Source organism: Vigna unguiculata, chromosome 8, assembly GCF_004118075.2.
Source record: "Vigna unguiculata cultivar IT97K-499-35 chromosome 8, ASM411807v1, whole genome shotgun sequence".
Lineage (NCBI taxonomy): Eukaryota > Viridiplantae > Streptophyta > Magnoliopsida > Fabales > Fabaceae > Vigna > Vigna unguiculata.
This window is the reverse complement of record NC_040286.1, coordinates 7,565,612-7,575,913: the sequence shown is the minus strand read 5'-3', so window position 1 is coordinate 7,575,913 and position 10,302 is coordinate 7,565,612. Positions and strand designations below refer to the sequence as shown.

General features: G+C 33.6%; 2 protein-coding genes across 2 annotated transcripts; one reads left to right on the top strand and one right to left on the bottom strand.

Moving 5' to 3' along the window:
• Positions 1-488: 488 nt before the first annotated feature.
• LOC114194428 (photosynthetic NDH subunit of subcomplex B 3, chloroplastic) lies at positions 489-3,878 on the bottom strand. The gene is made up of 6 exons (XM_028084625.1): positions 3,635-3,878; positions 3,370-3,483; positions 2,218-2,271; positions 1,804-1,866; positions 1,370-1,432; positions 489-875 (listed from the first exon to the last, which is right to left on the bottom strand). Exons 1-6 carry the CDS (start codon positions 3,782-3,784, stop codon positions 840-842), a joined length of 480 nt encoding a protein of 159 aa, XP_027940426.1. The 5' UTR covers positions 3,785-3,878; the 3' UTR covers positions 489-839.
• A 3,463-nt stretch (positions 3,879-7,341) lies between these two features.
• On the top strand, positions 7,342-10,068 carry LOC114194427 (pentatricopeptide repeat-containing protein At5g11310, mitochondrial). Its single transcript, XM_028084624.1, has 2 exons — positions 7,342-8,004; positions 8,555-10,068. Exons 1-2 carry the CDS (start codon positions 7,377-7,379, stop codon positions 9,769-9,771), a joined length of 1,845 nt encoding a protein of 614 aa, XP_027940425.1. The 5' UTR covers positions 7,342-7,376; the 3' UTR covers positions 9,772-10,068.
• The last annotated feature ends 234 nt before the right edge of the window (positions 10,069-10,302 follow it).

Below are 10,302 nucleotides of genomic sequence, written 5' to 3'. Positions count from 1 at the left end.
ATTGATAAACATTATTACTGCCGTCTATCTGTCTGTGTCCACTATTAAACAATGACCCTATTCCATTTCTGTGGTTGTCATCTTATTCAATGCCATTATCAAGCATATTACCACACTCCCGCCTTGTCGGTGCACCATTTTTGCAATTAAATTCAAGTCTGTTAGGGTTAACAAATTTATCTAGTGACAGAATAATCTTTCAAGGATCATGAGTTTCTACTATGTCACCAATAATTGAACTCTTAAGGGACGAATTTAGTGTTCTGTACTATGATTTGTAAAAGGAAATTTCAAATACCATAAAATTCTAAAATTTAATTAAACAAAAAGACTTGGAGAGTAGAAATAAGAATTGAAATTATCTAAACATACTTAGCTCTCTGTAGCCATGAGAAAGCTGCTGCGGTAAAGGAATTCCTTCAGCAATTTGTGTGAAGAAAAAGAATACATTACACTTTTGGGAATTAGACATCAAAGATCATATGTCATTTGCAATCAATTGAGCTTCTTAGATAAGACATTCCATAGATTAAGTATATAAACAAGTTCAAAATTGTGCTGATGTTTTTCTCTTTTCTGCAATATTCTATTCTGCATATTGGCTCGTTGATGTTATTGTGCACCAAAGGTTTGTACACTAACCTAAAGAATATAAACCAAGTGGCAAGCATTAAAAAACATGAAGGGAAATTATACATTATAGATATCTGCCAGGTTACATTAAGAACCAAACCAGAGTTTTAATAAATTTATGATGCAGGCATCACTGATTTGTACTGCTGCTTCTAACCCTGTTAAATCGAGGAGGAACACATGGAAATCCTGCTTGGTATGGTCTATTACTTCTTCCACTGAGGAATCCTTTGAACAACAACCTAAAAGGCCATCATAGCAAATATATTAATCCACCAAATCTACTACCCATGAAGGAAAACAATCTTAATTTTGAATGTAATCACTCAATATTTTTATGTCTCATTCTTTACTATATCTGTATAAAAAGATAAAGATTTCGCACTCTCTAAATTTCGTTTACTTAAAGGTGAAAGTGACTAGCACATCATATTTTCTACATGCTATAATTGTCTTCATCATTGAGGGTCCTATTGTAGACTTCATATACAAATAATCATTTTAATGGTGTTTGTAGTGAATTGGGATCAACTTGACAGCAGATGTTGAAACTTTATGAAATATGGCATCCAATCAGATTAAATTATTATAAAATCAAACAACTTTTTATTTAAAATATCCAATAAAAGTAGATCATGATCATGGTATAGGGTATATGCCGTGACACCACTCTCGATACACAGAACAAAGAAAAAATAGCTATTTAAAGTGAAGCTTGAATTTGAAAGATACCTACCTTGCCAGAGTTTTCTTTGTTTCCAACAATAGTTTGACAAGCCAGCCTCCAAGATTCAGGTTTCTGTTCAAAATGGCAAAAGCTTAGAATTAGAAAAAGCTTACCATCATATAACCCTCAAAGAGTAAGATGACCTTTCTAAGAAATTGGTCTTACAAGAAAAAAAGGGGTTATAAATCACCAGTAGTTCATTGTTCCATTGGATAAGATGGAAGTGCATTCAATTCAATTCAATGACCATAATATCAAATGACTTTCTCAGAATATGAAATTTCTACACTGTCTTAGGATAGGAGATTCAGTTAAATCTTAAATAGGTTATTTCATTCTTTCTAATATTATTCAATTCAACTATAGATTTAACCAGTTAAAGTTGAACCATGACTCGAACCAAACGTTTTTGTGTGGTGATTTGAGAGGGAGAGCAAACATGCCTTCTTGAGATATCTGAGTTCAGTATTGGTTCTTTCATTTAAAAGATCTTTTCCTTCAATAATCTGCAACAAAAGAATCAATAACACTTGCAATTAGAGATTAATGGGTATACAGTATATACCTTGTAAAAAACCTCAGAGATAAGGTTCATACTTCGTAAATGTTATGCTAACTCATTGACCAACACAACATATTCATGCATCAGTTAAAACGTTGATTGAACTATTTAGTGTGTTTAAGCGTTAACTCTATCTACAAAGTTGAGAAAGTTAATCTTCAACCGAATGATTAATAAATCAGACAATTTACACACGATGTGATCACTCAAATAATGGTATTTTGAAGTTAGTATCGGCTTAACAATGGAAGCGTATGTAGGAAAATATTATCATGACAACAACAAAATTATTTACCTCTACGATGCAAGTTCCACAGCTACCTCCTCCTCCGCAGTTCATCAGTTTCCCCTGCTCTTCATGAAGTTAAAATTTAACAGCTACATAAATATTATTTAAATAAGTACATGATCATTTTTGCTGTATTCATATGAAGTTTGAGTTTTAAATTTACGTTTCTTATTTTTTTTTTAAAACGATGTTGTTAAAAACAAAGAATAAGCAATTAATATATGAAAGATTTATTTATTAAAAATACTAACAAAAAAAATGCGTTGATAACATTACATGATATATTTTTAATAAATTATTTTACTTTTACTTATTTACATATTTTTATAACAATAATTATTACAAAATTTAATATTCTAAATTTAGTTAAATGCCATATTGTCAATTAATATTGAGTTGAAAATCTTTGTACACCTTACTACTTATTAAAAAAAAAAGTAGGTTTCATAAAAATCAACACACAAAATTTACTTCATTTCACATAAAAAAATATATTGAAAAAACTAAAGGCAGGATAAAAGATCATCCATTATAGTGACATAAATTAAGGGTTTGATAAGAGGCATTATCAGCATAAAAATATTTCGCTGTCAACTATTTAAAATTAGTTGTTTTAACACTTCTCATGTTAAATTTTAATCAGAAAATTTTACTTTAGTCGTAGTCTTTGTAAATATTTATTATAAGAATCATCTGTGTAACTAAAATTTTAATTAAAGAATAACAGAAAGACAAAAATATTACATCTAAATTATCCTTTTGAAAATACTTATTAGCAAACTTTAATATACTTTTGATTACTTAAAATTATAAACATCACATAATTTTTTCATTTTTAAAACGATACAAAAGTTTCTTGCTAAATACTAATTTTTCCTTCGCGATTATTAACAGTTCTCTTTTTTTTTTTTTCTGTATACAACACATCTTGCATTCTTTAGAGAACATTTTTTTCACACGTAATAAATATATAAAATAAAGTTAATTTAACCTTTTTAAATATGGAAACCATAAAATAAATTATATAGCTATAGTAACAGTAATTAAATCTACTAATCTACTAATAAGTAAGAAAAAGTAGTGCATAGCCATTGAAAATGTGGTGCAAAAGGAGTTAGTGGTTGTGGTGGATTGAAAATCATGTGGTATGAGACATACATAGGTGGCGTAAAGCTCGATCTTGTTATCCGTCATGATGTTCCGCAACAGCTTCTCTCCGCTTATCGCTTTTGCTTTCTCCACCGGATACTTTCCATCACTCTCCGCTTTCGGCTGCAACAAACCGTTTCCACTCATTCCAAATTCACTAACCCTAAATAATTCTATTCGGATATGCTAAATTATCCAGAACAAAGTGAGAACACAAATCGAATGTATGTAATTGAATTGCTGTTAGGCAGAAATGGAATTAGTTGAACGTTACCCCGATGAACTCGAGCTCTATTTCCGGTGGAGATTCCGGCGAAGTGGCGGCGAGAGCCACGGAGTACGTCCGCCTCCGGGGAAAATAGGTGGTGGAATTCCGGCCGTCGGCGGCGAGGGAAATGGTGGTAAAGAAATTCATGGAAGCCATTCTGTTTTCTGTTATCGACGGTTCGCGCAAACTCTGTTTTTGTGATGTAAAGTGCAATGGCCAATGAGGTGGTGTTTGTGTCTGCGTGATTTCATACTTTATGCTCCTTTTTGAAGTCGATTATTGAAGAATTTTACTGTTGTTTACTTACCATGAAGAAAATGGTTTTATTTTTTCACAAGACAAAAATATTATAAAATTTTAACAAGAGTGTTTATTGGGTTGAATATTGAATTTGCAAGTTAAAAATTCAATGAAACCCAATCGGAGCAATATGAAAGCTTTTATTTATTTATTTTTTCAAAATTCAAATTAAAACTAGAAATGATCATATAATAGTTTTTCAAAGTTTTCTGTGATTTAAAATGGAGTTTTTGTTGACTAAATGTGTTGGAAATATAGGTTATGTTTGATTTTTTATATGTGATTAAATAAGTATAAAATGTATCAAATCGTGTCATACATATATTTCATCTAGTTCATGAAATGTAAGTTGTGTGATTAAGACAAATGAAGGCTTGTTTAAAATGTGCTTTGTTTGAGAGATGCAAGTGTCATGAACATGTATATTTCATAAGATTTTGTTTACATAGATACAAGTTAGTGCACTTAGTTAATTAAGTTGTTGCTTGAACAAATAATAAGTATATATATATTTCGTTCAAAGGACACAAGTCTTAATTATTTTGTAGTACATGTCAAACATTAACAAATGTTTATTTTACGTTTGCAAAAACTATATATTTTTTTAGTCTTTCATTGATCTTGTAATCCGTTATCAACATCAAAGATCTCTGGAAAACGTGACAAAAATTGTTCTATTTATCAACTTCAATGGAAAAGACAAGATGTCAATGTTGTAAGGTTAACCATCCGTGTCAAACACTGTATTTTGTTCAAAGGTAGAGAGAAGTCACCTACCCAAATCTATAAAGCACCACCATGCTCTAGAGGCTATAAAGCACCACCATGCTCTAGAGGCCTTGCCAAAGAAGTCACACACATTCAATGCTAAGACAAAGACATGTAATACATCTTGAAGGTTCAAGCGAAAGAAGATGTTGCTTCAAATAGAAGACTCTTGGCTACATACAAATGTTGCTTCATATACTTATTAGAAGATGATGCGCCTGTTGAGGATCTCATTCTCTCCTCACCATTACATGTCTCATTGGTATTAGATGACATATTGGAAACACTAGAGGAAGACATACCTAAACAAGGATGACAAAGCAAAGCAACACATTTAATAAGAACACTTTGTCACTTACTAGAGCCTATGATGCATTGATACTTCAATTTGTGTTACGTATCCGTGTCTGACATGTATCCATATTCGATACTTTAAGATACTTTATCAATACTTATCAATGAAATATCTAATATATAAACCAATAATTTTTTTAGGGTTAAATATGTTTTTGGTCCCTCAAGTTTCAGTGAATTTTGGAATTAGTCCCTCATCAAAACTTTATACCAATTTAGTCCTTCATCTTTCAAAATGCGTGAATTTAGTCCTTTTAACCAAATTTTGTTAAGTTTATCTTACGTTTCAAGCATATTTCATGATAGTATTTAAGTTAACATTGAAGCAAAAATGTGTCAAACAGTGTAAATATTTTAAATACTATCATGAAATGGGCTTGAGACGTCAAATAAACTTAACAAAATTTGGTTAAAAGGACTAAATTCACACAGTTTGAAAGATGAAAGACTAAATTGGTCAAAAGTTTTGATGAGAGACTAATTCCAAATTTTGCTGAAACTTGAGGGACCAAAAACATATTTAACCCATTTTCTTATGATGACAATAATTTATAAAATTTATGTTGAAAATATTTAATACATTTGATTTTAATTTGAATTTACACAAGAATAATCATATATTTATCATGTTTTTAAAAAATATTGTATTTTTTTTCAAGATGTATACATAACGTGCCGTGCCCTATTATTTTCAAAATTAGTGTATTAACGTATCAGATACATGTCGTATCTAATACACGTGCCGTATTTGAGCATCATAGACTAGAGCATATAATTGCCTCAACTGTCCAAATGAGCCCTCTTTTATAGCCACTAGAGGCACTCTTTCACCTGACACCATTTCATTTTCAACCGTTAGATCTTATATATAATGGTCATGCCTCACGATCATTCTTCTTCCCAAGTAACTGCTACACCTGAGACCACCCACACCTGTCCATCAACTCTCTTCATCATTGCACTTATTGATACTAGAGGGCTATATACTTGTAGCAACCAAAGAACATAAAATTTAGAGTTGTCAAAAGGGATAACCGGGCTTGGCCCGACTCGACCCATCATGGGTTGGCCACTTAGTGAGCCAACCTAGCCCGGTTCACTTATTAGCCGACCCACCACGAGTTGGTGGGTTAAATGAGTTGGCTCATTGACTCACTTAATTAAAAAAAGTACAATTTTTTTTCTCCAGTCTAAAAAAAAACTAAATTATAATTATCATTAAAATCTAAAAAACTTCAATAGAATCTAAATACAATTCAAAGAGATGTTAAATTCCAAATACAAACCAAAATCACAAAAAAGAAGAAGAATACAAATTACCAATATGTTGGTTAAAAAAACAACATAACCTAACTCACATGTAAACCCAATATAATAAAAAAAATTTATGTGACTCTTTATTTATGGGTTGATGAGCCAACCTGGCTCATCACGAGTTCAACCTGGGTGAGCCGGGTTCTAGGTGGGTCGGGTCAAAAATTAAATCCTATTGAAATTTGTAAAAAAATTTCAACTCAACCCGGACAATTTCAATAAATTTTCTTTGCATAACAAGACTAGTGTACTATATGTCACCGAGCCTATCTCGAACAATAAAGTATGACACCATGTCAGTAAGGACATCTCAACCAGAGCTAATAAGGATCAATCATAATTGATAAAGAGATTAAGACACAAGATGGTTTAGCAAAAATCCTAAACAATTTAAAAAAGTTAACCATCTAAACAACCCAATCAAGTAAAAACCTAAGAATCCATTATAAATAACACTATTAATAAGGTATTACATATTCAATATTGCATTATTACTATCTAACACATACCTAATTTTAGCGTCAACTTGTCTTTGCAAGCACACCCATCATCTCTAATATTGTCAGAATCTCATCCTGAATACATATAAAATTACTTTGGAGTGAATGAGGTGCTTCTTATAGAGTCTTTGAAGAGTATATTTCAATTACATAAGAACAATATATATCATCACTCTGCACCAACAATTTGCCACTAAGTTAAACATTTCTTTTATTTTATAGGATAATGGTATTTTTACATCCAAAATTCTTTTAGCTTATTTAACACTATCCTTTAATTTATTTTTATAAATACAAAAGTTCATTTTTTAAATAACTATTTTAACCCTTAAAATAAGTTATTAAATGAATCATGTGAATGTAAAAAAATCATTTTCCTATTTTATACAAAAGAGTTTAAAAGTGGATAAAAGAATTTGTTAAAAAAGTAACTTAAGGGAGCTTATTAGAAAAGCAATTAAAATTTGTGAAGTTATGCTACCACTTCAGTTCCATCTTCCAAACCGAACTCAATGCTCTCTCGTTATCTCAAATCCCCTAATCCACTCTTCTCCCTCCGTTCATTACCCTGTACTCCAAACCCAATCTCAGTCCCAGACCCTATTCCTAACCTAAACCCTTCCTTCCGACCCTCCCCAGACCGTCTCTTCTCTTCTTCATGGCTATCCGAACCGGGAAATCCAATCATCCAATGGCCATCACTACCAAAACCAAACCCTCATCCGAATCCCAACGCCAACCCTAACCCAACTCCCGACCCTACCTCTCCGAACCTAAACGCATTCTCCCTCATTTCCAACCTCTTCACGGACCCTTCCGTCTCGCCCGGTCCGGTCCTCCACGCCCAACTCGATCGCTCAGCCATCGAACCGGACCCGGCCCTCCTGCTCGCCGTCTTCGACCGCTTCGGCTCGTCTCCCAAGCTCTTACACTCGCTCTTCCTCTGGGCCCAGAAGCGACCCGGCTTCAGGCCCGACCCGAAGCTCCTTGACGCCGTCGTCAATGCACTCGCTAAGGCAAGGGAGTTTGACGCCGCATGGAAACTTGTTCTCGATCACGTCGGAGATGGGGAAGAAGAAAACGAAAGCTTGGTTTCCGTTAAGACCTTTGCCATAATGATTCGACGCTATGCTCGAGCAGGTAATGGATTATGCTCTGCGATTTAAGGTTTCGGATTGTTCAATTTCAGTTTGGGTTTCGCAATGTGTTTTGAGAGTTTTCAGAACTCAAATTGAGTGCATTGTGTGTTTGGGGTTGGACTTGCGAAGTAGGGTTTATTGAAGTTGGTTTTCATGACTTGAGAAGTGGGTTTTCAAACTTTTGAATTTTTAATTTTGAAAGTGAATTTGCTGTGAAAGAAAAACTTGTAAAAGTAACGTTCTTTGGATTCATTGATAAAAATCATCTTGGACTTATCAATGTATTTTTTTTTTGCAGTTCAAGTTTAAAAGGATTAGAACCAAAGAATTTTTGTTGCTCTTATAGTAGAAACAAAGGTCAAAAGGCATCGGAATCTTTCTAATTTGTTTAAAATTGTTGAATTTTAAGTTAGTATACTGCAAGTGATGGTGTAGTTTAGCCAATCTGTTTACGAATTTTCATAACTCAAATTATGTGTGTAGTGTTGTCCAAAATTATTCTGTTTCTTTCTAACGATGAATGCTTTTTCTTTCTGAAAAAAAAAAATCAGGTATGTCCAAACTTGCAATCAGAACTTATGAATTTGCTAAAGATAACAAGTCCATTGTGGATTCTGGCTCAGAAATGAGTTTGTTTGAGATATTGATAGATTCACTTTGTAAAGAAGGGTCAGTGAGGGAAGCTTCAGAGTATTTCCTTTGGAAAAAGGAGTTGGACTTAAGTTGGGTTCCTTCTATTCGGGTATATAACATAATGTTGAATGGATGGTTTCGATCGAGGAAACTGAAGCAGGGCGAGAGACTTTGGGAAGAGATGAAGAAGGAGAATGTGAGACCAAGTGTTGTGACATATGGTACCCTTGTGGAAGGATATTGCAGGATGCGCCGTGTCGAGAAAGCACTCGAAATGGTTGGTGATATGACCAGAGAAGGAATTGCACCAAATGCAATTGTGTACAACCCAATCATCGATGCACTAGCAGAAGCTGGAAGATTCAAAGAGGCTTTGGGTATGTTGGAACGATTCCATGTTTTGGAAATTGGTCCTACTGATTCAACGTATAATTCTCTAATAAAAGGGTTTTGTAAAGCTGCAGATCTTGTTGGTGCTAGTAAGATTCTTAAAATGATGATAAGCAGGGGTTTGATCCCAAGTCCCACTACCTATAACTACTTTTTTAGGTACTTTTCAAGATGTGGAAAAGTTGAGGAGGGGATGAACCTGTATGCAAAGTTGATTGAGTCTGGTTATACCCCAGATCGGTTAACTTACCATCTTTTGGTGAAGATGTTATGTGAAGAGGGGAAGTTAGACATGGCAGTTCGAGTTAGCAAGGAAATGAGGCATAATGGTTATGATATGGACTTGGCTACCAGTACCATGTTAATTCATCTGCTCTGCAAAATGCATAGGTTGGAAGAGGCTTTTGCTGAATTCGAGGACATGATAAGAAGAGGTATAGTTCCTCAGTATCTCACTTTCCAGAGAATGAAAGCTGAGTTAAAGAGACAAGGTATGACTGAAATGGCTCAAAAGCTTTGCAAGTTAATGTCTTCTGTTCCCTATTCTGGCAACTTGCCAAATACTTATGGTGGAGACAGAGAGGATGCTTTTACACGAAGAAAATCTATAATTCGGAAAGCTAAAGCATTTTCTGATATGCTGAAGGACTGTAAGGATCCGAGTGAACTTCGTCAGTATAGAAATTCATCAGAAAATGCTGTCTCAAGTGAAAAATATGTGATGAAGGATATTGAGGGAAAATGAAATTCAGTAGAAACTTCTATGATTTCAGTAAGCACTCAGCAGGGAGCAATTATGGGCTTTTGAAACACATGGGATTCAGTTTGCAATTGTTCTCGTTTGTTCCAAAAAATTCTGCTGTTCTTCCCTTTGCAATTTTGTAGGCATGACAACAAGGTTAATATGGAGAGCAATGAACTGATTTACTGCTGTCATGGCTACATTAACAGGTGCAATCTGAGTTAGTTATACAGAAAGTAACTTCTTGTGAGCATCACTGGGTAATTTATCAATGAAGATGGCATCAACTGAATGCTAACAGATCATAATATTGTTTCTGGGAAGATCATATATAAGAAGGCTAATTGATGGCTTCAAGAATTTCAAATCGTGGTTATTTTAGTATTCTATGCAGGAAAGTGTCATAATTGTTGAGTCAGACAATTGCTTCCATCAGCCTCTCATTGGGGCTGGGTCTGCTCAGAAGAAGGTCATCGGACTTCAAAAGCTTCAAACGTATATTAAATTTAAATTTATTTATTTATTTATCAAAAA

Bases quoted from the DNA above. Each gene is read 5' to 3' on its own strand.
- LOC114194427 (XM_028084624.1), top strand. From the start codon at position 7,377: ATGCTCTCTCGTTATCTCAAATCCCCTAATCCACTCTTCTCCCTCCGT. The intron at 8,005-8,554 runs GTAATGGATTAT...AAAAAAAATCAG, and splicing joins TCGACGCTATGCTCGAGCAG to GTATGTCCAAACTTGCAATC.
- LOC114194428 (XM_028084625.1), bottom strand. From the start codon at position 3,784: ATGGCTTCCATGAATTTCTTTACCACCATTTCCCTCGCCGCCGACGGC. The intron at 1,867-2,217 runs GTAAATAATTTT...CTTTTGTTGCAG, and splicing joins GTGGAACTTGCATCGTAGAG to ATTATTGAAGGAAAAGATCT. The intron at 1,433-1,803 runs GCATGTTTGCTC...CATTTTGAACAG, and splicing joins AACTCAGATATCTCAAGAAG to AAACCTGAATCTTGGAGGCT.